Source organism: Epinephelus lanceolatus, chromosome 13 (assembly GCF_041903045.1).
Source record: "Epinephelus lanceolatus isolate andai-2023 chromosome 13, ASM4190304v1, whole genome shotgun sequence".
NCBI classification, from domain to species: Eukaryota; Metazoa; Chordata; class Actinopteri; order Perciformes; family Serranidae; genus Epinephelus; species Epinephelus lanceolatus.
The window spans coordinates 31,667,132-31,695,003 of NC_135746.1; the positions used below are offsets into that span (position 1 = coordinate 31,667,132).

At 40.5% G+C, this 27,872-nt stretch overlaps 3 protein-coding genes and 4 non-coding genes across 9 annotated transcripts in view; 6 read left to right on the forward strand and 1 right to left on the reverse strand.

The window, feature by feature from the left end:
* Positions 1 to 12,231: 12,231 nt before the first annotated feature.
* rnaseh1 (ribonuclease H1) lies at positions 12,232 to 16,999 on the reverse strand. 3 transcript variants are annotated; one of them, XM_033647902.2, is made up of 9 exons: positions 16,872 to 16,999; positions 16,474 to 16,575; positions 15,689 to 15,813; positions 14,984 to 15,163; positions 14,677 to 14,776; positions 14,511 to 14,565; positions 14,292 to 14,376; positions 14,053 to 14,177; positions 12,232 to 12,494 (listed from the first exon to the last, which is right to left on the reverse strand). In XM_033647902.2, the coding sequence occupies exons 2-9, from the start codon at positions 16,536 to 16,538 to the stop codon at positions 12,384 to 12,386; spliced, it is 846 nt and encodes a 281-aa protein (XP_033503793.1). In that variant the 5' UTR covers positions 16,539 to 16,575; positions 16,872 to 16,999; the 3' UTR covers positions 12,232 to 12,383. The 3 variants fall into 3 exon arrangements, with proteins under 3 accessions (XP_033503793.1, XP_033503790.1, XP_033503791.1); XM_033647899.2 differs by having other exon boundaries at positions 16,474 to 16,998; XM_033647900.2 differs by lacking the exon at positions 16,872 to 16,999 and having other exon boundaries at positions 14,053 to 14,193; positions 16,474 to 16,744.
* Positions 17,000 to 17,057: 58 nt separating this feature from the next.
* Positions 17,058 to 23,729, forward strand: rps7 (ribosomal protein S7). The gene is made up of 7 exons (XM_033648984.2): positions 17,058 to 17,127; positions 17,810 to 17,895; positions 19,005 to 19,076; positions 19,613 to 19,756; positions 20,608 to 20,672; positions 22,514 to 22,664; positions 23,619 to 23,729. The coding sequence occupies exons 2-7, from the start codon at positions 17,821 to 17,823 to the stop codon at positions 23,694 to 23,696; spliced, it is 585 nt and encodes a 194-aa protein (XP_033504875.1). The 5' UTR covers positions 17,058 to 17,127; positions 17,810 to 17,820; the 3' UTR covers positions 23,697 to 23,729.
* LOC117271326 (small nucleolar RNA SNORA73 family) lies at positions 19,218 to 19,438 on the forward strand. The gene has a single exon (XR_004502872.1). It is a non-coding gene; the product is annotated as a small nucleolar RNA SNORA73 family (small nucleolar RNA).
* Positions 20,038 to 20,258, forward strand: LOC117271325 (small nucleolar RNA SNORA73 family). Its single transcript, XR_004502871.1, has one exon. It is a non-coding gene; the product is annotated as a small nucleolar RNA SNORA73 family (small nucleolar RNA).
* On the forward strand, positions 22,092 to 22,312 carry LOC117271324 (small nucleolar RNA SNORA73 family). The gene has a single exon (XR_004502870.1). It is a non-coding gene; the product is annotated as a small nucleolar RNA SNORA73 family (small nucleolar RNA).
* Positions 23,048 to 23,268, forward strand: LOC117271323 (small nucleolar RNA SNORA73 family). The gene has a single exon (XR_004502869.1). It is a non-coding gene; the product is annotated as a small nucleolar RNA SNORA73 family (small nucleolar RNA).
* Positions 23,730 to 27,468: 3,739 nt separating the features above from the next.
* Positions 27,469 to 27,872, forward strand: part of LOC117271173 (connector enhancer of kinase suppressor of ras 3) — a 53,375-nt gene continuing 52,971 nt past the window's right edge. Inside the window, exon 1 of the mRNA XM_078174147.1 lies at positions 27,469 to 27,685. Within this exon, the coding sequence (XP_078030273.1) occupies positions 27,634 to 27,685 (52 nt within the window). The 5' untranslated portion in view covers positions 27,469 to 27,633. The remainder of the gene's footprint in view (positions 27,686 to 27,872) is intronic.

Sequence of the window (27,872 nt, forward strand, 5' to 3'; positions counted from 1 at the left end):
ATTTTTTTGTGTTTCTTAGTCAATTACGACACACCCACGTAATAATAATTCCTCCTATTAACTGCAGACTGAATCACGGAGGAAGCTCCGGTTCCCCCGAAGCAAACGATGTGGAACACTTGATACTGAGTGAAGAAATGTGCCAAAAGAGATAATTTATGTAGAAACATGCAGATATTCATTGGCCTGTGGCAGATCTCTGAGGGCTTCTCTTTGGCTCCCTATAATCAAGTGATACAGCAGGAGCACATGATATGTTGCCCGTCATTGTTTGTGTTTCGTCAATTTGGGACCACATTTCCCATCAGCCCCCTTTCCGTCACAGATGGGGATAAAACAGCAGATATTCCCTCCCAACCTGATCCAGAATTCTGTCTCTACTTAATGTGTGTGGTAATTTATCCGTGCTAAAACACAATCTGTACCGCCTCCAACAGTCTGAATGTGTGTGTGTGTGTGTGTGTGTGTGTGTGTGTGTGTGGTTGTGTGTGAAGATGTATTCTATTGAGGCAGGATGTGTGTTTGGGATTCAGACTGTGTGCCTCACTGGATCTCAGCCTGCTGCAGACCTGAACAGCATTTTTAACAGCCAGCAGGAGGCTCGCAGCACCACAGTGTCCCATTTCTTTACCACATGCAGTACTCAGAGGAGAGCAAAGTACATTTACTCAAGTACTGCACTTAAATATCGTGTTTAGACACCTTCTCTCCTGCATTTTCCTAACTAGGCTACATCTCAGAGGTAAATACTTCACCTTTTAATCAGTGTGGTACATTTATCTATCGGCCAAGTGCCGGTAGGTTTGCACACGCAAGAAATGTTCTGTTGTTTTGGTGCATAATGATAAATATGTTGTTGTTGCAAGATATGGTGCACCCTCCAAACACATCATGACCTATAACTGGACAACAGTGTTGTGATGTCATTGATTTTTAAGCATATTTTACTGTTCAATTTTTCTAGTTTGTTTTCCCTCAGTGACCCTGAACTCCCTCTGACTCTTCTTCTCTATTTCCTCTCACTTTTCCCTTTTCCTTCCCTCACTTTTTTTCATGTCACTGTCTTTCCATACAGACATTCCTCATTCCTTCCTGCTGATTCTACTTTCCCTTTTCTTCTCCATCTGTCTCCGTCAGTCATCCTGCTTCCATTCCCCAGACCACCTTAATCCTCCTCCTGTTCGTCTTCTCACTTTTGTCCTTTTCCCTCTTTCTTCCTAAAAAGTTCCTCCCTCCTCCTCCTCCTCCTCCTCTCGTTTTCTGTCTGTCTTTTGCCTCTTCTGTTTCCTCAAATGTCCTCCGATTCCCTCACCATCACCGTCTCCTCCCTTCCCTCCCTCGTCGTCTCTTTCTCCCACTCTCATCTTTTTTTTCCTCACTTCCATCACGTCCGTCCTCTCTTTCGTCTCCTGTTTCCTGCCTTCTGAAACATCAGCACTCACAGCGGGCTGTCGAACCACCCGCAGATTCTACCCACAATTCACCTCTCCTCATAATGAGGACGGCGGGCGCTCGCGGTGCGGAGTTCAAACACTGAAAGCTGCAATTAAAAGAAGTTTATGAGTCAGTTTTTGGTGCGGAGGTGAAACTGGGGCTGTGTTGTTTGATGCTGCAGTCAGCTGAGTGTTTTCCTCTGATGTAAACCTTTTAAATCTTTTTTTATGATAATTCTGACACAAAGACTTTTATTCTGCTTCTGCTGCAGCATCAGATCTGGTCAGATCTCCACTGGAATTTCTGTCTGAGCTGTGATCAAAACAAAATCGACACATCAATACTTATCTAATGTACAGAAAACTGTAACTGTACCTGTGCCAAGGTAGTTCTCCTTTTCCACACAGTGTTAGAGGCTCCTCGTTTTTAAAGTGTTTGAACTTTCCAAACTGTAACCTCTACAGAATTAGGAAGCATTCACCACTTTGTCCTGAGAAATGTTGCTGCTTCCAGCTACACTGCCTCAGATAATGGATGTACAAACACACACACACACACACACACACACACACACACACAGATGAACACTGATGCAGACTGACAGACACACAGACAAACAGACACTCTCTCCTCTGGAGCTCCATCTGTGTAATGACATCTCACGCTTGGTTAGGACTCTGCTGCATAATTAGAGCACTGGCAGCTGATGGATGGCACTGCAGCTCCTCCACCCTGTCGACCTTGGCCTCACCTCAGGCCTGCACGGGCTGAGGTCTGCACGGGTCGCAAAATGTACCCGACCACAAAAAGAACTGTGCTATGGACCAAGTACAAGAAATTAAAACACCGTATGCTACTTTCAGTAGGGCTTTTTAAAACTGGAAACATTTTGACTTGTCACAGCAGGAAACACAGATGTAGCTAATAACATTAATGATGGTGCGCTATTAAGACATACCAGTGCAACGTAGCCCCATACAATGGATCACATGATATCAACAAATTAGCACCCAACAAATGGCGTCCTCACATTACGTACCCAATGCAAAATTGCGTACTTATCGTAAAGTTCCGTAGGTTAAGGTTTTGGAAAAGAAACAAGGTGTTTTTTGGACTGAACAGTTCTGGAGAATCCCTGAGAGGAAATGTCGAGCTCCCCCGAGAACTACATACTTTAAAGGGCTTTTATTCTGCTTGCATTTGCACCGCCAATAGGAACGCTCAAGTGACGTACTGTAAGCCAGCCATAGGTTGGTATAGCAACATTACTTTTGTTTTGATGAGTCAAAACACACATATGCTAGGCAAAGCCTGGACTTGAACTGTCCCTTCATTCATCTGTTTTCTTCCATTTTTTTTCGGTACAAGTTGTTTGTTTTGTGTTTGTTTTTTATGTTTATTGCTGCATTGGCTGTGTTTGACCAATCAACATCAGGATCAATCAGCGTACGCTTACGTCACTCACCCTTCCTCTTGTGCTGAGAGAATACCTACTCTGAAATAGGAGCTAAAAGCTCCCTCAAAACAGCGTTCTAAGAACGAGAAGAAGATATATGTTATTAATCCCTAAGGGGAAATTCATTTTTTTTCAATCTGTTGTCATATACACACAGGCCCGAAATACACACACACATGCACAAACAAGACTTATACACGCATTAAAGAGAGAGATGTCAGAAAGAGGGAGCTGCCTTGGACAGGCGCTCCAAGCAGTTCGGGGTTCATGCCTTGCTCAGGGGCACCTCGGCAATGCTCAGGAGCTGAACTGGCACCTCTCCAGCTACCAGTCCGAGCTCCATATTTGGTCCGTATGGGGACTTGAACTGGTGACTCTCCAGTTCCCAGGTCCCTATGGACTGAGCTACTGCCGCCCCACCTATGATTGCTCATGCAACATGGACACAACAAAAACAGTGTTTCTCCGAAACATTTGAAAAAAGTTCCCCCAGTCCGAAAATACACATATACTGAAATACACAAGCTCAGATTAACCCCTCTGATCCGACATTAAAATTCACACACAACAAGCCAAGCATATTTACACATTAACACACAGACATTAGCAAACAACACACATCCAGTCCACAGCCAAAACACATCCTGACACAAGTCTATCAAGATTATTATCATCATTATCATGAGTCAGCACTCAAGAGATAAATATCTTATACACACAGAGACAGGCGGGGTGTGCAGAGTGGTACACGCTCTCACACACTTTAGACAAGCACAGTCAGTTGGTTGCCTTGTTTGAGGTACAAGTTTTGAGAAAAAAACACAGGTACAGTTCCAAGCAGGACTGATTACCGAGAGTCACAGTAGAATGAGGGCCCAGAAAAAGTGTGGAATAAAAAGTCTGGTTTTGTTCGCAGTTTTTCATCATTATTTATAAGCAATTAATGCCATAACTAAATTAAAACTGGCTGGAAAAAATCACTTGAAAGCCTGAACTTTGTATAAAAAATAGAAGAAGCTCTTCAAGGCTCCTCTAACCCCTTATAGGTCCAAAATGGTTGTCTGCCCCTGCACTAGGATTTGTCTCTAAACAGCTAGAGCTGAGTGAGTGACTGCACATGCTGCTGGAGCACCAACTACACTGTCACTTCTTTTCACGTCCGTCACGTCTGCCATGTCTGCCATGTCTGCCACTCTGAGAGTGCGATACTCTGGATAACTGAACGGTATATTTAGACAACGCTCCGCATTTACGAATGATCCAGTTTGTGCCAGAGTGCGCTCCAGCACTCAGAATGAGTATTTCTAAATGCACCACTCTCATCATCTTCCTCCGTTGTCTAAAAGAAACCAACAGAACTTGCTAGCTAGTGCTAACTAATGTCTGTGGAGAATTGTTTTGCTTCCAGGAAAGCCCCACCCACCAAAAAACGGCATACTGTTTACTAACAGTAAAAGGGGCTATGTATTGGTCACCGTCCTATTTATCTAACAAAGGGAAGTAAACAGTTTATTTGCCAAGGACTATTTTCAGTGGCGGATTAATCCACATTTGGTGTTCTAGTGAGTATTTGGGACAGCAGGATGGTGTATGTGGGATTGAGTCAAAGTAAACTACAGTGTGTAGTTCAATGTAGGAACATGTCATAAAACAGTATGGCTCACTGATGTGTTTTAATAGTTTTTGTACAACAGTGGAGCTCTATGGCGCAGAGGAAGGAGCTATATCAGGCGTTGATACACACGCAACACATGTTGCTGTTCTCATGTTATGAGATTTATTGACAATACGAAAAATATAGACTCATCTTTTAATAAGAAGTCACACGTCTCACACTGTAATTAAACTCATTCCAAACAAATAATTGCTGATTTACACAAACTCGTTAAGGGAGTAAAAAACTCCATCTCTCTGTATTTCAAAAACACAGACACCATCCTGAAACATGTCTCTCGTTTTCAGGCAAATCCTATGAATAGTCAATAAGTTCAGTGTGTTTCCATAATGACTTTTACTTTCATGCCAGTATTTTATTTTTTTTTCCTTAATCAGAGTAGGCGTCATAATTTCGAAATGCTTGAAATCTCATTTTGGAGTAAAACTTTCGATGGCTGCAGGGATGCAGAGCGCACCAAACTCTTTACGAGGGCACAAATTGATTCATGTCTTTCTGTCCACGATGCAAATCAGCAGGGAGACGAGATAATGAAGCCCCAGATGACGGGAACCTGCCAAGCTGCTAATAGCTGATACACTGATCGGTTAACATAATTAAAAATGGATAAGGCTCCATCACAGAGAGGTCCGACTGAGGCCTGTGGTGCGTTCACTGACCTGACTGACCAACAGTTTTATCCATCCACAAAAATCAGTGAAATTTAGTATTTGTATGTGTTGTGTTAGCAGGCACTAGCAGTCCATCAGACAAACATGAATGATTTTGTCCATATACGCAGTGCTTAAAGTTTAGAGGGTCATTTGACCAACACACAATCAGTTGTGATTTTTTTTTTTAATTGCACACGTGCAAATCATGCCCACAGAGCGCTTGAGATTGCCAGCATATTTCACGATTTCATAGAGACTCATCACCATCACAAAGTCATTCAAAAAGCACTACACAAAGAATCATATGCTTACCTTTACTGTTTATTTTTAAACAGCCAATAGTACATGGAGCCAGCCATCACCTTCCTTTTCACTGCTTCGCTGTTAGTTAATGCTACTTCTAGTTTCAGGGTCTCAAGCATGTTATCGTTTTCATCTCTCGCCTCTCACAGTTTCCCAATTCTCCTCATTATCTTCCCTTAGAAGAAGAAGCTAGAGATGGAATGTGGAGTTGGAAAATATATTTATAAAAATATTTGTTCCACAATTTTCATTTATTTTAGAATTGGGAATGTGGAGTCGGAAAATACATTTGTTCAGTTTCAATCATTTAGGCTATTTAGAATTGGGGGGGACAATTTGTGCTTTTCAGAAACTGGAAAACATGTCCCCCCCGTCACCCCCGGGATCTGCACCCATGGCCTTGTGGTTGTATACTGCAGTGATGCAGTAAAGTTGCAGTTACAGGTTTACATCCATGTCTGTGAAGATATGGATGCTTCACACACATCTTTAACCTGGTAGTACAGAACAGATATATTCAACACAGTTTAAAGGTGGTCACCCAAGATGAGTGTCACCAATTCAGTATCTGACCAAATGTGTCCCCTTCTGTTCCTGAGATATGACATTGGCTAATGAACAGAAAAGTGTTTTTGCAGGACAGAGTGAAGTTGACCTTTGACCTTTTGGATATAAACTGTCATCACTGCATCCTTTTAACCTATTAGACATTTGTGTAAAATTTTGTCATAATCAGCGAATGAATTCTTGAGTTATGGGAAAAAAACATGTATTGTGAGGTCACAGTGACCTTGACCTTTGAGCACTAAATTCTAATCAGTTCATCTTTGAGTCCAAGTGGACGTTTGTGTTAAATTTGAGGATATTCCCTTAAGGCCTTTTTGAGATATCATGTGACCTTGGCCTTTGACCAGCACAATCTAACGGGTTCATCTTTGATTCCAAGTGCACATTTGTGCCAAATTTAAAGAAATTCCCTCAAGGTATTCTTGAGATATCGCCTTCACAAAAGTGACACAGACAAGGTCACAGTAACTTTGACCTTTGACCACCAGAATCTAATTAGTTCATCCTTAAGTCAAAGTGGACGTTTGTGCCAAATATGAAGAAATACCCTTAAGGACATCTTGAGATCACTGATTAAAGAAATAAGGTAGAAATAAGAGATTTTAAAGTTTAAACGATTAATATGGTGATTTCTTAATGATCACAGAGTTGGAAGGGTTTTTATACTGGAGGTCTCTCTGATCTCTTGCGCTTTCTGATTTCACAGATTAATACAGCTTCAGCTGGAGAGGGAAAACTGAGCAGTTTCTGTGGTGTTAGGTTCATGAAAACAAGTTGAAGTGAGAAATCAGATCCTAACAGGAATGGCAGTCCTTATTTAACAAACCAGAAAGGTCTTTTAGACAGAAATTCAGTACCCTCACCAAAAACATTTAAGAAACCCTCCTTTTCCATCATATCAAACGTCACGTTGATGGCAAAGGAGGTGGAGGAGCTGGTTTCAAAATCAGCTGCCATGGAAACAGACACCATGTTTAGAGCGACTCCTGCAGCAAGTCAGTACTGAGCCAAACTTCTCCTCGATGCCAGATCAGAAAGGAAGCATCAGTGTAAACACGGTCACCGGACTGAATTGAATTTGATGAAAAATACTGGAGAGGAGTGCAAGAGCATCATGGTCAATGCTAGACGTGCTCTGATAATTGAAAGAAACCATCAAACTCAACATTTCTCTTCCCAGTAATCAGCTGATGTTCTACACGCACATCTGTGCAGAGGAAACTTCTTCAGTTGTGGGTGCTAAGCTAAAGATACTTAAAACATCCCAAAGGATCTCAGTAATTCTGGGCGTAATCGACATTAACTCAAAGATTTAGGGGTGGCCTCGGTGACTAGGACATGGCCTCGGTAAATTAGACATGATCTCATCAATTCCAGCTGTGACCTCAGAGAATTGGATATTAACTCTGAGACCTGACCTCAGCATGTCGAGCATCTCAAATCAAACTCGGAGGCTTAAAGGAGGCCTTGGGGACTCCAACATGGCCTCTGAGAATTAGACATAACCTCAAGAACTCTTGACATGACCCCAGAAACTCTGGACATGATCTCAGAAACTTTGGACATGATCTCACTGACTCAGATATGATTTCAGCATCTGCACACATGACCTTGGCAACTTGGAAGTTAACTCAGAGACTCAGATGTGACCTCAGTGACTTGAAGTCACTGAAACATGACATCAGCAACATGGACATGACCTACGCGAATAAGACAGGACCTAAACAATTCCAGACATGATCTCAGCAACTTGAACATTAAAGAGTAACTTTCAAATAAAAGTTTAAAGTTCAGTTTGACTGCTGGATGTGGTCTGAATTTTGCTTTGTTGCACCTGTAGCCACACCCAACAGTGATGTCACAGGGTCCTAGAGAACAACTGTACATCACTGTAGCAAGGCGAGAAGTTAACCCAATGAGGATCCGCAAAAACATGATTTTCAGGGGGTGTTAAGTTACTTTTTAATTCAGTGACTTGCATGTGGCTTTAGCAAATGACCAGGACAATGGGAATCATTTTGGAGTCTCAGACATAACTTCAGTGACTTGGACATGAGCGTGACGACTTAGATTGACCTTGGGGAAGAAGACGTAGGCTCATCATGACATCAGGCAGGACCACAGCAGCTAAAATATGTCCTTAGGGACCAAACATGCCCATGACACTGATGCAATCCCTAACTTTGTGAGACTCGACTTGGACTTAAGCGACTTGGCTACATCACCAGCTCAGTCTGGGCTTATTCTCTGTCAAGCTGCTGAATGTCTGCATGAAGTTTTCTTTCTTCCCAATTAGCTCTGCGAGCACTTTAGCGAACATCCTCCGCTCAGTGTCAGACGGTTTGTGGTGTCAGAGAGTTCTTCAACCCCGGCAGAACATTCCGGTTTGTTTTAGACACTGCTGGTCTAAAAATTGACAAAACCTCTAAGTGAAGTGCGAGCAGGATGTTTCTAATGTCTGGTTTGTTAAGTTTCTTTACAGTTTGCTCGGTCTTCTTCCCCTCCAGCAGGGCAGCGGTGGACCAATGCCAGAGCTCAGTCTGCTGAGGAGAAATGTGTGTGTGCCGAGGAGCAGTGCTAACGAGGCTCAGCCAGCGAGGAGGTGAAGCTGCTGTAGGGCGACCTTTGACCTCCGAGAGGCGCTCTATCTCAGACTGGGCTGCCTCCGGCGGGGTCGTGGCGCCCCACGCTTGCCGCGAGGTAGCGGTCGAGGTCAGAGCAAGGAACCCCGAGCCTCCGTCCTGCCGTTTCCAACATCGACACCGACCAATCGACCGGCGGACGGAGGAGGAGGAGGAGGACGAAGAGGAAGGCAGCGAGGGAGGAGGGGAGAGTCTCTAATTTCTCCTTCTCTCTGTTTCCATCAGCAGAACTGATTATGTTTTACGAACACATACAGTAGGTCTGCCAGAGGAAATGAGATGAGAGGCAGTGGTGGCAGAAGTACTCAGATACTTTACTAAAGTAAAAGTAGCAGTACAACAATATAAAAATACACCACAAGTTAAAATTCCTGCACTCATAAGCATACTCAAGTAAAAGTACTGTCAGCAAAATGTACTTAAAGTATCAAGAGTAAAAATACTCATGTAGAACCATTGCTGGTATGATTATGGGATTATCATTACTGATCCAGTACTGTGTAATCTTTTACTATCTGAGGCTGAGTAATTTTAACTACTTTAAAAACTCAGTTTATATTCATAATTACATAAGAACTTTATTTTCCTAAAATATGTTTAAAAAAATCTACCACTTTTTATTTTTTTGTTAAAAAAAAGTGCTCTAGAAAGGAGTCCCGGCCTGACTTGAGACAAAAAAGAATGAATAAAACTTTTTAGAGAGTAATTGAGACGAGGAATTTGCATATGTTGGAATATTCTTAGATTTTTAATGTTTAAAAAATAGAAAAATGACTCAATAACAGTATAAAATGACTTGATATGGAGATGTTTGGCACTGAACAATGCCTTATATTATAGTAAGAGATGAAAAGTGGTGTAAAAAGTACAATAATTGCCTGTGAAATGTAGTTAACTGGAAACAAAAGGTAGAATAAAATAGAAATATAAAAGAAATAAAAGAAATATAAATATGTTAAACTACCTCATCATTGTACTTACGTTCCAGCATTGATGAGAAGGAAAGTGAGGAGGAAGGGAACAAGGAGGTGAGGAAGGTGAGGAAGGACAAGGAGAAAAAAACTTACATGAAGAAAGAAGAAGAAAAGGTGGTGGAAGGAGACAGTAGGAGAGAGAGGAGTTCACATTTCACCCTCCTGTACTGTACTTCTGGAAACTCTACTGGGAATTGTAATAAAGTTTTGTCGGGTTGAAAAAGGCCGAACAACGTGAATTTGTAAAGATGGAGCCGTAGGTGTAAAAATCTTAACATGTCACATGCTTATTTAAGGCTTCCCTAATTAATATTTGTATTGGTCAAATGTTTAGGTGAAAATCTGATCCCCTAGAAAATTACTGACAGCTCCACGCAGCTTTATAACCTTTTTTTTTAACTCGTGATTTTTGCTTTTCGGCACATACACTGCTTTAGTTTGGTCTCTTGGGCAGTTGGTTTTAAGCAAACAAGCTCCAATAAACCCACAGCACACTACCTGGCCAGTAGCAAACAGCAGACAGACACAGTTAGAGACATGCCGGTGAACACAGTGGAGCATTTATCAGCCGAACAGACAGATATTTCCCTCTGGAGTTGGTGGAAACCAAAACAGAGCTAAAAAAGCAGAGTGCATAATGGACTTTCATTCATCACGTGGACACAAACACCAGTGCTAATGAATAATCAATGTGCTCCATGTCTGCCGGCAACTGTTTGCTAACAAGTTAACGGTAAAAAAAAAACAAAACTTTATAAGGCGATGTGTCAGAGCTTGCTGTGTTGTGTGGAGAAAAAAAAAATCAATCTAAGCAACTTTAACATACTGTTGTTCTTCAGGTCTCTCTTGGCCTCTTTGTCCTCAGCCTCAGAGAACTTCTCTTCCTCCAACTTCTCCAAACTCAGTTACACTGCATCCTTTGGCACTCATTTTTTTCATCTGTGGGCCCTAGGTCTGTAGTTTTGCCCGACTGGTTGACGTGCCCATGTATTCCTTGTCCTGGTAGCTGTTTGCCTGTTGAAGACCCAGTAGAGTTGAACTGTTGCCTGTTCGGTCTAACTAAGTTCTTAAGTTATAACCTGGTGTGCAGACAGTCTTTACAGAGTCTGCTATCTTGCACCTGACCTAAATATAGGATCGGATGTGCACACAACTACCTTTCTGTGCCAGTGGTTAATTCCTTTCTAGCTCTAGATATCCACATATCTGTTATTAGTTATGATAAATATAATTTATGTGTTACAAAGTTGTCGACTTTTTTATTGGATAAACATTTGGAATAATGTTTTAGGCAAGGTCGGAGAGGTACAATTATACTGGAGGAACACTGTAAAGCAAAGAGGAATGTACAGAACTCTTTGCCTGTACATGCAATTCATGAAACGTTTTTTAAAACGTCTCCTTTAACAGCATCCCCTGGTTCAGTCTCCCTCCTACTGTTTTATATATTTATTGATAAATTTGTATATAACAACTAAAATAACAAGTAATTCCTCAGCTGCATTCGGTACACTTACAAATGTGACATTACTTACCTATGATGCATCTAATTTTTGGAGCTTTTTGTTGTGTTTATTTCTTAATTTATTCATTATTAATATTTTTGACAATTATTTCTTTCTTATTATGTTGTCTGTAAAAGTGTTGTGAGATTGGACCCTAGAAAGAATATGTTTGATGATGTTAAAGGGGATCCTAATGAATAGAATTAAATGTTCACGTTTTGTTTTTGCCCTGCCCAGTATGAGATGACAGGAGCTTTGAACTGAGCCTGCCAAATTCTCACAGTTCGAGTTGTTTTTCAGTCTTTATTCCTCTCGTGGAAACAAGAATGAATGAATTAAATACCTGTATGAGCAGCCCATTCAGCACTTAATGTGTTCATGGTTTAGAGTCTGTTTGTCATCTCCCATTTTATGTGGTCCAGGTTTGATACACCTTTACTCTCAACTGAGTTTTATGGTCATAAACTTTATCTAAATATAGTTTTAATTAATGTTCGCGATGTGTATGAAACAGCATGCATCAAATATGTCAATCAGCATTCAAACAGATCCTTAAATAAACCCCATCATCTTCCTCTGGGCTCTAACAAAAACCTGGAGCTCCTCCTGCTGGTCAATCAGCTGTATTACAGCTACACCGAATCTGCCTTTCTAATCTAGAAATCTAACTACAAACAAATATTTTCCATCTCCACCCACAACACACTTCCTGTCTTTCCAGACTGCTCCTGTTCTTGTTTCTAGACTATCTGTCCACTTCCTTTTCATTCCTCCTTTCTCTTTGAATTTGGTGTCTCCCCCACCCTTCCTGCTCGTCACCCTGCTCTCCCTCAGCTCTGTCGTACCTTTTGCTGCCCTCTCTCTCTCTCTCTCTTTCATCCCTACTTTCCTTCACATTCTCCCTTATCATCATCTCCTTTCCTCAAAAGGAAAACAAAAAACAATCCTCAGAAGAAACCTCACACTGATCCACTTTCATTTCATGGCGCATCACAGAATATGAAAAAAAACCCACAAGCAGCTGAAGCAGAAACTTTATTAAAACATTAAACATAACTTAAATGAACATTTAACAGACTAACATTTTACAGATTTCGGTTCAGTCACCAGTGCTTTAGAGAAATAAAACAAACCTAAACCAGAGAAAATATGAGCAGTCCTGCAGCAAATCTCTTCAACTGCAGTCGTCTGTTTCCTGTGGCTTTAAGGGCTTCACTGCTCCTTCTCTTGAAAGTCTGTCGGCCTCTTCGTTACCTTTGTAGCCAGCGTGACCTGGAATATGTATCTGGAGGAAGATGGAGAAGAAGAGGAGATAATGTTTCTGACCTGTAAAGTCATTTGGTGTTACAAACTTTTGTTTGTAACCTCCTCTGTGTCTTCATCCTAGAGGACTAACACCAGTCAGATGTAGGATGATGTTGCACTCCCTGGTGCCTTGTGACCTCTTGGTCACAGCTTGAGGCTTCATGGTTGATCACATTTTTGACATGGAAGTATCGTTGGCGTCAACGTTCAGGTTGTAATTAAAGCTCAGAAACTATTTTGAAAGCACCGATATTTCTGACTTGGCACTTATAATAAAGAACAGCCTCAAAAAAGTGCCGTCCACCCTCATTAAGTGTGAAGCCTGTTTCATAATCTGTATTAGGAGGAATGTGGGCAACACTGCAAAAGCAAACAAAACAATCAATTTCAACGTTTTGGGGTGGGCTTTGCAACATTACACTAGAAACAAGAAATTATATCATTCAAAGATAAACATTTACCAGGTTACAAAAAAGCAAGAACAACATAAATCAACATGTTTGTGACTCATTCTTATGGCTAAAGAGGTCCAAATAGTCCGTTTGCCTTAGGGTGGCCCCAAAAAGCTCAGCCCTGATGGTCCACTGGTACACTGTGCAAAAAATATTCCTATTGAAGGAAACTAGAACTTTAAAAAAAAACTGCTCCAGCACCACAGTGGCTTTACTTGTAAACTGCCATTTACTCTAATCAGCCTCTAGCGCCCCTAGTGGTCAACTAAGTCAGCAAACCATAACTGCAACCTGCTTAGAGGTTTTTGGGCGCCCTTTTGGCTCGACTCCATGAGTGGCCCATTTTGAGTGTGGCATGGCGTGGCTCAGCATGTTTAAACAGACAAAAGAAACCCAAATGAAAAGGTCCTAGGAGTCACCCCCTCGCAGCATGGGGCACTGGACTGCAAAAAGAAACCTACAATAAAAAAGTACAGTACACACAGTATATGATGACAATTACCGTCGGATCACCCACAAATAAGTCTAAACATGTTTTTCTTGGAGAGAAGTAAAGCAACACATTACTCTCAAACTACCAGTGATCACATTACAGGTATTGATCTAACAGTGTTGTCTGTATTTGGCTTTTCAATGTACAGTATTTACTGGCATAAGATTGATTTAAAAAATCCTTATGTTTGGCTGTCTTAAGGTTATGCGGAAACATAAGAAAGAGGAGCAGAATACACAAGAATAAGGTAACAAAATACATATGAATTTAAAGCAGAAGGCTCACTGTTTAAAGATTTTTGGTTTGTCAGTCTTTAAAAGTGAGTTTTAGGTTTTTTTCCAATGAAGGTGTAAGGCGAAAGTTATGATGCAGGTTGTGTACCACGCTGCTTTACTTGAGGAGCAATTCAACCATTGATTGTAAAAAGCAAAAGTTAGGACTGTGGTCTTTGTATGTTTATTTTATAGAAATCACCCTTAACTCTTGACTCTTCAGTGAGTCTGTAATAAATTAGTTGAATGCAAAAAGGAAGGGACTGGGTTCAAGGTGATGTGACTTGTCTGTATGGTGACGTGACGCAGGCTGATATTTACCCAGACTACCTCCAGCTCTGCATTCAGTCTGTCCAGCTTCACAAAGTCGTCTTTGTTTGTGACCTGACCTCCAGATTTCAGCTGCCAGCCGTTGAGCTTCCAGTTCTTCACCCATTTGGTCACACCTGCAGCACCAACACACTACACACACTTCACAACAAACTCATCAAGGTCTGCTATGGTGAAATTCAAAACCCTGAACCTGCCACATGTTGGAGATGAACATAATTGTGACTCACCGTTGATTGTAAACTTGCTGTCGGTGTAGAGGACCAACTTCTTGATGTTCTTCTCTTTGGCTTGTTCCAGCGCTCTGCAGGCTGCCTGGTTCACATGCACAGAAACAGTGAATAGAAAGTTAGTCAACCTGGTTAAAATTATTAATGTATGTATGTACCTATGTATTTGTGTATATACGAGACAGCTAAATGTTTCCAAAAATTCTGTTCATGCTGTACCTGTATTTCTGCACGCTGGTTGGTTTGTCTTCCATGCAGACGGTCTGCAACATTTCTACAGGAAAGCATCATATTTTATTTTAGAGAACTGCTCAGAAGCTAGAATGGTTAAAATTAGCTTAAAGTCAGTTAAAGGTGCATCTATTAAGTGTGAGTATGTTCGAACAGTGGGTGGTTGGGACCCCAGTACACTCCGATGCCGGCTTGGGCACCCTTTTGTCCATTTGCTGAGCAGCAGCCGTCGGTGTAAACGACCACAGCATCACCTGATAAAGAAAGAACAGCTCTAAGTGACACTGAAGTGAGTTTAAGCTTCATTCAGTCTCCCTATTTCCTCCATTTGGACTTGTACAGAGCATAGTAAGTGTTATCTACACAAGATTTAACATTTCACTTCAAGTCGGACAAAGAACTCCATACCAGAATAAATGTTTCACACTTATCTCATTTCCACATATATTTGAGCATCTCACCCATGTATGTGAATCCGTCTTTACTTTCTGAAGATGAGCTTTCTGACTTTTTGACTCGTTTGGGATGGGACTCCGTGTCCTCTTCTGAGTGACATCTCTTTTTACCAAGAGGGATATACTCCAGAGGCTCTGGGCCTCTTTTAGGAAGCAGAGCAGCAGCTGACTCCACACTCTGAGCCACTGGAAGCAAAAAACACTAATTGTTAATTTTTTAAGTGTATAGAGATTGTTTGCAAAGTGCCACTGTAGTGATTATATGGAAGAATTTAGCACTGATCCAGAACCATATACTATGTATCAAGGTCCTCCATGACTATCTCCCAGAACGTGGACATTTCAGTCACAGATCTGCTCAATAACATTTGTTACGAAATGATTGTTGAAAGCACATACTCGTCATATAATTAGCGAACTATAAACTGGGAAAAAACCTCAGCAGGTGTAAATTAACATAAGAAAAAAGATTTCAATTAGGATTGTGATAGAAGTTTACACTCCTAGATCAGGGCTCGGAGGCACTGAGTCATCCCTTATATGACCGTTGATGGATTAACTTACTGTTAGGATCATAACTACAGCCTTTTTAATGACAAGGCATTCTCAGATCCACCCCTGCTCAAGGCCTGATCATTTACAGCCTCTAGAAAAAGTTGTTTTAAGGGTTTGTGCAGAAGAGAAGATTCATGTTGGTCCGGATCTGCTTACCCTGCTTCACCTCTGGAACTGGAGAGGATTCGACTCCTCTGAAGAACGCCCAGGCATCTTTCTCTGACGCAAACTTCTTGAAAGAGGCGGCTGGAAATTTGTCCACCTGGCTCTTACATTCATCCCTACATCAGAGTAAAAATAAACATAAAAGAGGGAACTAATGACTGCATGATGATTCTAAACATCCGAACAGGAATCATGCAAATCTTTCCAGACTATATATGCATACTGAGTTGGACATTGTTTTTGAATATTAAGGTTGCTGTGATGTGATCACAGTTCCATGGCTCTTTATTCTGCATATCTTTTCATATCTATACGTTTGGTGAACCAAACCTTAAAATAAAAATCTGGCAGATTTAAGTGTCTTGATTTTCAGCAGCATAGCAGAACACACCTTAACACACTTTACAGATCATTAAGGCCTTACGATAAATTTTACGTATGGGGAAAAAATATCCTTTAGATGTGGTTAATGCTGCTCAGCAACGCCCATCACTGGCTGTGTGTTTTGATGAAGAAAATGAAATATAATTAATATAAACGGTTGATCGTGTTTTAATTCTGAGCCGAATTAAAGAGTGGGTTGTTGTGATTACAAAATACTTTTAAATGATCTTCTATCTGATGTGTTGTTTGGCCAAATACCAAGAAGACATTAAACCATCACATATTTGGATGGACTTTGGCATTGCACCTCCTCTCACAAAAGGAAACGCTCTATGAGAGATGAACGACTTTGGTTTTCAAGTGCTCTGACATTGAGATGGAAATAGTCTCACCATGAATTGTACACTCCTGGTTTGAATCCCTTCCTTACAGCGTAGAAAAACTTGCCTTTCGCCATGTCGTCGGCGGCGCTGCAGACGGTCCTGCGTACTGCTCTGAAAAGACCAGTCAGTCTAAACATCACTGTCTACCAAGAAACTTCTGTGACACAGAGGTGGCTGACATCGTGATGTTAACTTAAAACGCAATAAAATACCGTCAAATATGGCTGGTCAATGTGTTTTGCTATGAAACCGTAAAATTGTAGGTCAAATTCAGCAGCACATAACTTCAAGGATGCCACAACTGACGTTAGCTAGTAACGTTACTAGCTAGTTTGCTTGCCCTGAATCACAGAAAAACCCACATAAACGCCAAAAACTATTCCTTATAAATATTAAAACGGTATAACCTCTGCTGGAGTCTTTAAATAGCAAAGTCACAGTTTTCTTTAAAGCCCGAAAAGTGCAGAAACAAAGCAAAACCAGTCCAAAAGATCTAAAAGGAATGTTGTCACCGGAAATTCTCACGAAAGTCTCGCGTTGTCTTTTTTTATCACTCAAAGCGGGGTATAAAAGAGCTCTCGCGATAACAAAATGTGACGCCCTGATTGGATTAATACAACTCTCGCGATGTTCCGGCCTCTTCCTTGGCCGTCGTTGACAGAGGTTAGTCGTGTTACTTTCAACAGGAATGGCATTTGTAGTTAAAAATGTGCTTTAATGTCGTTTTATTTTTGTGTAAACCCACCGTAAAGCATCTTAAGTCTCTGATACGTTAGATTATGTGGTTTGAGGCGACGGATGGCTGTTTTATATGACAGAATAAAGCGTAGTAGTGAAGCTCCGGTGAATGGTGTTCTTGTACCGGGGAGCAGTTAGCAGGCCGTGCATGTGTTCAGATAGCCGCTAAGTTACACTGGAGGAGGTAGTAGACTGAATATATAAAGCTCTCTGTGTCAGTAGTTTAACGTGAGACAAATCTGGTTACATGTTTTTGCCACATGAAACTTACAAGCTAAATTGCTGCTGAGGTAATTGAGTTATATTAGCTAGCTAACGCTTCTTCTAACGTAGCCGTAACTCATTCTAGCTGACATGCAGCTTGTCTTTATAGACAGAGAGTCTAGTTTCTATTGAAGCTGTGTGTTTTTCTTGGGTTAATCGATTATGCCTCAAACTAGTCACGAAATTGACTATCTTCGTGTGCTAGCCCTGTGCTCACGCTTAGCACTAAGCTAACTTGTAACCTAGCCTGAGCAAGTTTGAAGGAGCTCCTCCAGGGTTCACGTCAGTCAAGTGTATATGGCTATTTGTATGTGTGACCCCTCGTCTTCATATTTCTCCGCAGAGACAAAGGCCATGTTCAGTACCAGCGCCAAAATAGTGAAGCCTAATGGCGAAAAGCCAGACGAGTTTGAGTCTGGGATCTCCCAGGTAAGACTGCCAGATTTCACATCATCAAATCACCTGTTAACTTTACTGCAGTTTAATGCTAAGCTTCATGTTGTGTATGTAGAGTGTGACTGCTCATGCTAAAATGATCATTGTTATGAATATATTAGAAGCTAGACACTTGGAGATAATACACTATATAAGCCTGAATCACACTGCTTTGTAATTTCAGAGACTTTAAGATTTAATGTTAAGACATCACTAAGTAATACTACACACCACTTAACTGGTATTTGTGTATCTAAATCCAGGATGTAGCTTTGAATGTTTAGTATGTAAAGTCAGTCATTCAGCGCTTTAAATCATACAAAGTCTAACCACAGTAAAATGCAATCCTGTCTGCTCCTTCAACCTGCACACTGTATTTTAGCTCTGTCTGGCCTCTTCTGACTTTGTACACTGCAGCTTTTTGTCCACGTTGCCAAGTGTTGCGTGTGTGTCTATGGCATCCTGGATAGTTCTGGCACTCACGGGACCCAGTTGTGGAATGATTTAATTTCAGTTCTGGGTCCAGTTGCTTCTGTTGTTTTACAGATGAAATCCACCACAGACTCAATGTTTTCATGGATGTCGACAGTGGTGTCTTGGAATATGCGCCAGACTCAACTTGGCTCCATCTCTCCCATCACTGGGGAAATGTGTGGTAGTGTGTTTACATATCACAACCTCAACAAGACGGCCACTTGGTCGCTCCTCACAAACACAGGTAGCACCACTCTGCAGCAGCACGGTCGCTCTTGCCGAACATGGGCAGTGCCACTCTGCAGTAGTATGGCTGCTCCTGCTGAACATGGGCAGAACCGCTCTGTAGCAGCACGGTCACTCCTGCCGAACATGGGTAGCGCAGCTCTGTAGCAGCATGGTCACTCCTGCCGAATGTGGGCAGCACCATCGTGCAGTAGCATGATCGCTCCCATTGATCATGGGCCGCAGCACTCTGCAGCAGCATGGTCTGCCCTACCAAACATACTGACAAGACTGCTTGAGACAAAATCTGTCCAATGAATAGATAACCTCTTGCAGCACATGTAAATGTGTTGGAGCGGTGTTTAAATGGATATTCCATGCTGATTTGATTTGTCTCCCTCCAGGCTCTGCTCGAGCTGGAGATGAACTCCGACCTGAAGGCTCAGCTCAGAGAGCTGAACATCACTGCAGCAAAGGTAAGAAAACATTTTCTCTCATTGCCATCTCTGCTATGTGCATATTACTTTTCTAAGTCATATAAAGCTTAGAACCACCATAGGGCAGCAAATATGGGTGTCTCCTGATTGTAAAATGTGTTGTTGAAATGGAGATCCAATCCGACATGGACATCCAGTGAGGTTGCTCTCCTGGCTCTGTCCTGGTGGCGTATGGGAGCGTAGCTTTCCAGCTAAGACGTACAGTCCCGTTCCACAATGTCGGAGAAGAAGTTCTGTCCCCGGCTGCTGGTCGGTGAGGACGGGCGTCCTGCATATTCCTACATCTTCCCAGAGTCCCTTTGGGGCCATTACTGGGGAGCTAAACCATGCAGTGCACATTATTACAGTGAAACAGACTATTTTGTCACACCTAACTGTCTTGTTAACTGCTTGTTTATTTACCAACTTTACATTTAGGACGCTGAAATGATTGTTGGTTTCTCACAGAGACAATATCCCACATGTGCAGACAGACCTGTCATGTTAACTATATTATGTATGTTTGTTTGTTTTAGGAAATCGAGGTTGGTGGCAGCAGGAAAGCCATCATCATCTTTGTTCCCGTTCCTCAGCTGAAGTCCTTCCAGAAGATTCAGGTGCGTCTGGTGAGGGAGCTGGAGAAGAAGTTCAGCGGAAAGCACGTGGTCTTCATTGCACAGGTGAGGATGATGATCATGATTTCTACCTCAGTTTCTCACCCATGGATGGATACTGCAGAGTTGTGGGGTGGTCTTACCTTGTCCACGTGGGTTTTGTGGACTAACTGAAGGGTGGTGACCTTTCTTAAGGTATAAAATTTGTTTTATTAGACTTACCATAACTTGCGAAATAAAGTTGTCTAGCGCAAATAAAAATAGACCCCTGCTGACCCCCCACAACTTGCTACAAGAAGGATAAATTATGATGGTGTAAAATGAGTCTGTCTTGACAATTGTTTTACCCGACATGGACATCCAGCGAGGTTGCTCTCCTGGCTCTGTCCTGGTGGCGTATGGGAGCGTAGCTTTCCTGCTGAGACGTACAGTCCCGTTCCACAATGTCGGAGAAAAAGCTCTGTCCCCGGCTGCTGGTCGGTGAGGACGGGCGTCCTGCATATTCCTACATCTTTCCAGAGTCCCTTTGGGGCCATTACTGGGGAGCTAAACCATGCAGTGCACATCATTTTATTTGCCAGGGTTTGATATGGGTGTGGGAAGTTAGACATTGATAATAGTTTGAAATGTAATCATTCCTGTAAGAGAAAAGTGTCACTCTTCTGTGTCTCCAATATGTTTTTCATGTTCATGATGTAAGCGTCAAACTCTGAACATTTGATACTGATATTGAAGCGTCAGTAAAACAAGGAGGAACATGAGTATCAGCAGGTCATATCTAATATTGACCCAAAAGATTAGTCTTACCCTCATTCATTTGGTTACTGATATTCTTTGTTGAATTAATTGAGCTTCAAAGCTTTTTGAATGTTTGAATTCTAATCTGAGATTAACAAAATGACAATTTTGATTTTCAGAGGAGAATTCTGCCCAAACCCACCAGGAAAAGCCGCACAAAGAATAAGCAGAAGCGTCCCAGGAGGTGAGTAGACATTGTGACTTAAATCTCACACAGGCTGAGAACTAATCCTGTTGTCAGACCATGGGAGCACTCCTGAGTGTGTATGACATGTAGGACAGGTGGATTTGGCCGTCTTTCATATTCCTATTGTTGTCGTTACTGCTGTGTTATACTTACGCTTACAGTTATAAGTTGCATGAACTCTTCCGAGTAAAATGAATGTATGCGTGATATGACAATATATCGCGTTGTGTTTAGGCAGTGCTAGCAAATATGAGTTTATTAATAAATTGTTGATTGGCAAATAATTGAATTAAATTTGATTTAAGTTGCTTTTATACCATAAAAGTCACTGCCTCAGATGTGAGCATTTGCTGTTTTTTTATTTATCTCTAATGGTGAACTGAACAGTGTTGAGGTGTTTACGGCTACGTGGCTAAAACAAATAATTTAATAAAGCTTTTAGAGGCACAATGGAGATTTTTGGGCTGAAAAAATGAAATATTGAAATATGTATACTTACGCTCTGGGAAATGATAAAGGACTTATTTTGCACATTTTATAGATCAGACAATTTGATGGATCAAGAAAGTAGTCGGCAGATTAATAGATACCGAAAGTCTTGTCAGTTGTAGCTATAGTTCTACAGACTTAGTGTTTTTGCATGGAGTACTCTGATTTGTTGAGTTTAATTTGCTTTCATTTGATTTTCCAGAACATTATCACACTGTATTGCTATCACTGTATAAACTTATGTAAACCATCATAGTTGTTCATGTGGCCACCTCCTAATAAGTGACTCAATCTCCATGTTTAGTTGATTTTAAAACAATTTTGTAAAATCTTAAACACAAGTAACCCCGTAAGCATAGTTTAATCTGCAACTTATGATTATTTTTGTTGTTGACTATCCTGCCAATTATTTTCTCAGTTAATTATTTGGTCTATAACATATCAGAAAAAGATGAAAATTCCCATTAAATTTTGTTTTTTCAATCAACAGCTTAGCACTCAAAGCTAATCAACTGTTATGGAAGATAAAAGAGCAGCAATTCATCAAAATTTAGAGGGTGGAATCAAAATTTTGTGTTTGAATTTAAAATGATTTACAGCAATCTAAATTGACAAAGTAGCGAAGTAAAATGCAGTTGATCAACAAATCATTTCAGCACTGAACATAACCATTTGAGTTTTATCAAATACAGATAGTTTTTGGTCAATATTACTCAAGTCTATCAGACACTAGCAGCTCATTTCGAGTGTTTTGAAAAACAAATTTGACTGTTGAAACCCCTGACTGTTGAAAGGTCTGTCGTGCACTCTGGACATTTTAGCATTAGGAATAAAGTTATCTCCATACTAATCAATAGACAAAGTAAATCAGATAGTTGTGGTGATGATCACAACTATCATACTATGAAGTATGAATCCAGTTGTTATCCGACATGGACATCCAGCGAGGTTGCTCTCCTGGCTCTGTCCTGGTGGCGTATGGGAGCGTAGCTTTCCAGCTGAGACGTACAGTCCCGTTCCACAATGTCGGAGAGAAAGCTCTGTCCCCGGCTGCTGGTCGGTGAGGACGGGCGTCCTGCATATTCCTACATCTTCCCAGAGTCCCTTTGGGGCCATTACTGGGGAGCTAAACCATGCAGTGCACAAACTGTTAATACAGGCTTTACAATGAATTGGAAACTGCAAATGCAAATACACGTTTTTAGAATTACATTATTTTCCTTGCATATTGAAGAAATGTATTAAATTATGTTTGATCTACTTTATGGTTTTCACAGACTCCTGAGCTTGGTGTTGGGCCTGTATGAATTTTAGGTATTTATGTGTTTTTTCTTTGTTTCCTCCCTCAGCCGTACTCTAACTGCGGTCCACGACGCCATCTTGGAGGACCTGGTGTTCCCTAGCGAGATCGTGGGTAAGAGGATCAGAGTCAAACAGGACTGCAGCAGGCTCATCAAGGTCCATCTGGACAAGGCGCAGCAGAACAATGTCGAACACAAAGTAAGTTCACATAAAAGCAGGTGGAGTGAACGTCTGAATGCCGTGATAACATGATTAGGGCTACAACGATGATTTTCTTTATTAATTAATCTGTTCTTTATTGTCTTGATTTTATGAAAACATCAGAAAATTGTGAGAAATGCCTAATGTGATGTCAAAGTAGTTTTTCCTCAATCGGTTAATGAATGAATGGACCAATCGTTGTGGCTCTAAACATCATCAGGGTTTGACAGCGATAAGCAGTAATAGGAAATATTAAACTTACTGATGCAGTACTGGAACCAGGAGTGCTTAGATCAGATGTTGCTGTTTGTGAAAGCAGCCACTTATATTCAGAAGTGATCAGTCCCCACATCTGTGCAGTCATTGGCTGCTGTTGTTATCCGACATGGACATCCAGTGAGGTTGCTCTCCTGGCTCTGTCCTGGTGGCGTATGGGAGCGTAGCTTTCCTGCTGAGACGTACAGTCCCGTTCCACAATGTCGGAGAGAAAGCTCTGTCCCCGGCTGCTGGTCGGTGAGGACGGGCGTCCTGCATATTCCTACATCTTCCCAGAGTCCCTTTGGGGCCGTTACTGGGGAGCTAAACCATGCAGTGCACAAACTCTGCCTCAGAAGATGTTCATGATCTTTTTCATTACAAATTGGTGTTTTAGTTTTCTCTCCTGGCGCCAAAGTGATAATGTGGTGACTTGTCATGTATTTCTTGTTTGACATTTTAATTACCAAATCAGGCGTAATCGGTCAAATGTAATTAAAATCTTAAGCTTTAGCCTTATTTCTGAAGCTGTTCCACCATGACAAGAAAAAAAGTATCTTATAATTCATACCACCAGTCATGAAATTGAGAAAATATTCAGTCTCTGTTGATGTGTCAAATCATTTGAACCCATTTACGCTGTAAAAAAAACATTGAGATACTGAAGTTGAACTGTTTTCTTTCGTTGTGTTTCAGGTTGAGACTTTCTCTGGTGTCTACAAGAAACTCACAGGCAAAGACGTCGTGTTTGAATTCCCAGAATTCCAGCTGTAAATGCAGATGACAAAATAAATTTGTTTACTGTCACTGTTGTTGTTGGTTGTTTTTACCTTTTTCCATGTATTGAAGAGGCTGCGCATAATTTTACAGCACAGAATAGTTGGTGTGGTCACAGGCACAAAGGTTGTTTGACTTTCATGGTGCAAAATATGTAAAGGATGATCTGAAATTTTAAAATTATTTCACTACAGACCAGCCTCAGCCTGTCTTGGATTTTGCTGTCATCCTCTGGCGCCACCTTCAGGTCAAATGAGATTTTTTTTTACTACCTTTGTAAGAGAGGAAGTGGTATTGGTCTATTCAGCTGCTGTTTTCTGGTGTGTAATGAGCATTATAGCATCACAGCATATTTTAAAGACTTTGGAAAATTTAGAATGTAGAATTTTCTTTATCAAGTTAAGATACTGAGCTCTAATGAGATGTAAATGTATGCTGAGATTTCCCCTACAAGCTATTTAATCTTAACACATTTTATTGCAAAAATTGAATTACAACTTATGATAAAATAATATAAACCTTATTAACAAACATAGATTATATTTTATACTAAGTGCGTGTTTAAAAACAATGTGATGGTGGTGACTGAAGAGCCAAAAAATGTGTTGCACTTACACATCAACCCTGTCAGTGTCATTAATAGACTCATCCTCATTGAAGTTGTCCTTAGACTAGGGTCATGCCAAATCATCCCTGTATTTGGGGATTTTTACTTAAAACCACATTAAGCAAGCATTTCCTACAACGACGTTAAATTCAATCGAAAAGTTATGCTAAATTATATGGCTAAGTATTACTTGACAGACCCAACACCTTAAACTAGTCCAGCTTTAACCATGTTTAGAAGTACACAATAAAATAGAGACCTGATTGACAGCACAGCAGGAATCACAGTTAACTGGTTAAAAGGTAACAATGAGCTGTGACCAAATCATTTTATACTTGTTAAAGATGTCTGACAATAAACAAATGTCAATTTAAAGAGACAACAGTGATCATGGACTGAAGAAGGCAACAAAGTGGAGGTTGAATCAATCAGCCATCTGTCAGTGAACTAAGTTTTCAGATCTTTTACTTAAAAATAATTCAGTTGTATGGAAAAGTAGCAATATCACAGTGACAATATGTTCTAAAGTAACAAAAGTACAAATGTCAGAGTGTATATTATCAGTGGATTATAAGTATTATTAGTGCATTAATGTCTACAACACTTAAATATTGCATCTGGTTAAGCTGGAGCTGATTTTAATGACTTGTGATACTACTATTTGTAGCCTGTGGATTTCTCCCTCCTGGGAATCACTGAAGTCTTATTTTCCCCTTTATCAATACATCATAATTTGTGAGTTGATTTAATTTTATATTATCTGTTGGAATCTTAAAAGAACTAAAGCTTTAGAGTAAATCAAAATTCAACCTCAAGTGGAGAAGCGTAAAATGGCAGAAATGGGAATACAAAAGTACCTTAAAATTGTTCAGTAGCTATTTGAGGAAATGCACTTAGGTACTTTCCACCACTACCGATCGTGCTCCCAGTCTAAGGGCATGTACAACCGCCATCTCCCAGGTGAAATAAATAAAAAGCCTTTACCAAACCAGAAGCTGCGCCTACTTCAGCTGTTCATAATGATGCATTCAGGTGCTGTCAGACTTTTTTCAACAGTTCAGTGTGAACATGGGATGCTACAGTTTTCTTATGCAACACTTTTCCTTGTTTTATTTGATAACATTAATTATTGTTTTGTAATATTGTAAGGGGTCACAGGACAGATCCAATGTGTTCATGGGAGAATTAAGGGCAGCAGAAAAATTCTGTTTTTGGTGCACCAAATTATGTTCAATTTTTCAGATTTTCCTTGTATCTGTAGAGCTTCTTTTTTTCAAGTGAATTACAAACATTGCTTTGTTTTCAAGGACCACAAGCCCCAAAAAGTTGGGAAACACACATCTTAGTCATGGTGGAAGATCTGTGGTTTTCCCAGAGAACCAATGTGTAATTACTAGTAATAAAATGCTTTTTTTTCTTGGTAAGTTGTACTTGAGTGTTTGGTGCTTAAAGTAAATTGAAATAATATAAACTTAAATTTGGATGAAAGACTTTGGTTGTAGTTTTGTTTACTGTCCTTTGGTGACCCCGCGATGTGTCCCCTAGATCTGCTTTTAGGACAAACATCACATTTTTATTGCTCTGTATGTTTATCTTCTCTGTCCAGCACTTTCAGATTGCAGAGCACAATGAATAATACTGTGTCTGTGTTGCGTGTTTTCACTCTCAGTTGATGTTTTTCCTCCCAACCAGCACAGCTCAGAGCCTGAAATGCTCTTCCCATGGGAAACGTCTGCAGACCCGAAAAAAGCCTAACAAGCCAACACCCAGCACACATGACAGAGTTGCTGTGGAGCTCAGAAGATGAAAGCTCTGATTAGAGACTGAGGGATTTTTAATGTGACAATCTGCCATGTGCAGGCTTTGTACCGCGCAGAAGAGGCCGGGCTGGATAAACACTGAACATACATTAATTTATAAGTCTTTGCACGCATTAAAAAAGATTTAAAGTCAGAATGACATGAAAAAAGCTTATTGCTAATTTGTCGTTCTGCTTTTGGTTTGTTTATATCCTTTGAAAACTGCAGCCCTTATTCTTTAAATGATGCTGTCTGTTCTCATGTCACTTGCTTTAATGTTGAAAAATCATGGTCTATGAATATTTACACACTTTGTGATTAATTGAAGATTTTTTTTTGCATGAATAGGTTTAAGTCTCCTCTGAGACTGGGCTTGTTAGAAATTACATGTATTTTGTCAATATTATTGAAGAAATTATGCTTTATATTCAATATTTACATGAGGTTAAATAACTTGAAACCTGATGGGGTCATACGATTTACGATGTCAAGATTTAAATTAAGTGTGTAACTTTCAAATTCATAGAATAAAATAATGTAAGGAGAAAACAAATACTTGTGATGCAACTTGCAAGTTTGTTAAAAGCTCAAAGAACTCTTGCTCCTGTGATGTTTTATAATTAACCCTGATGGTGTTTTATCATGCATCTTTATTTCTGTTTCCTATAGGCCTGCAGTCATGATAAATAAATTGCATAAATGGCACATTGAAGGTACAGCACACATTTGCAAGTTTAACAGCTTTCACATTGTCTGAAGTATGTTTGTGTAAATATTCTATAAATGTACTCTTGTCAATGCGGACTTAAGCCAACATATTCTTATTATATTTAACAACAGTGCAAGATACATTTCTACCAAATCAGGGTTAGCCAGGACAATGAATCAGGTTGGTAATACAGTGCACGACTTATTCACAGAATATGCATGTAAATTAAAAAAAAAAAAAAAAAAAAAACAGTGGTGGAATGTGGTGGAAATGGTGGAATGGTGGAAAGTACTACTTGAATATTTCCATTTATGCTACTCTATACTTACACTTCATGGCATTTCAGAGGCAAATATTGTACTTTTTACTTTAATACAAGTACTTAATGTCTTGATGATCCGTTGACATGTATGTTTTACACCAAAAGTAATGTACAACAGAGAAATTATAAAACCAATTTATATTTCCTGGTCAAACAGTGATGGTATCACCTTTGAATCTCATGTACTGTAGTATTGTTCCGTCGTCCCCACAGCACCTGAAGGTAGCATCAGCATACTGTCATTAGATTGGAGGAGCAGGGATAGGGGCGTGGCTAAAGACCGCTGTAACCCGACACCGGCTTCACGCGCGTGTCCTCTGCTATGACTGTAAACTTTCTCCACTAGCTCAGTCAGTCGCGAGCGGCGCACCGTTGGGTTGTTGGTACTACGTCTGTTTCTGTGTTGTAAAGGAAGCTCTTCCGTTAAATATGTCTTATTAACGGGTTAACTCTGTAGTTTGGAGAAAGGAGAGATAAATTACACGCCGGTTGGAGAAATGGAGGCTGTGAGTAAGTGGACCCCGCAACAAGTGGTGGACTGGATGAAAGGTGAGTCTGCTAAATAGTGAGACCTAATGGGTCACTGTTGGGGGCAGCTAACGGTCCTGCTGTTAACTTACATCAGCTAATGCAACACTTTCACCGCCTGAAAATTAGCTTCAGTGGCCAACTATGAGTAAGTTACACACATGAGGAAAAAGACTTTGGTTTAGTTTGTTTGTTTTGTATTAAGAAG

Coding starts and splice junctions, on each gene's coding strand:
- rps7 (XM_033648984.2), top strand. CDS start 17,821: ATGTTCAGTACCAGCGCCAAAATAGTGAAGCCTAATGGCGAAAAGCCA. Junction 19,757..20,607: donor ACGTGGTCTTCATTGCACAG/GTGAGGATGATG, acceptor TTTGATTTTCAG/AGGAGAATTCTGCCCAAACC. Junction 20,673..22,513: donor AAGCAGAAGCGTCCCAGGAG/GTGAGTAGACAT, acceptor TTCCTCCCTCAG/CCGTACTCTAACTGCGGTCC.
- rnaseh1 (XM_033647899.2), bottom strand. CDS start 16,601: ATGTTTAGACTGACTGGTCTTTTCAGAGCAGTACGCAGGACCGTCTGC. Junction 14,777..14,983: donor AGACGGATTCACATACATGG/GTGAGATGCTCA, acceptor TTTCTTTATCAG/GTGATGCTGTGGTCGTTTAC. Junction 14,178..14,291: donor CAGCAAGTTTACAATCAACG/GTGAGTCACAAT, acceptor TTGGTGCTGCAG/GTGTGACCAAATGGGTGAAG.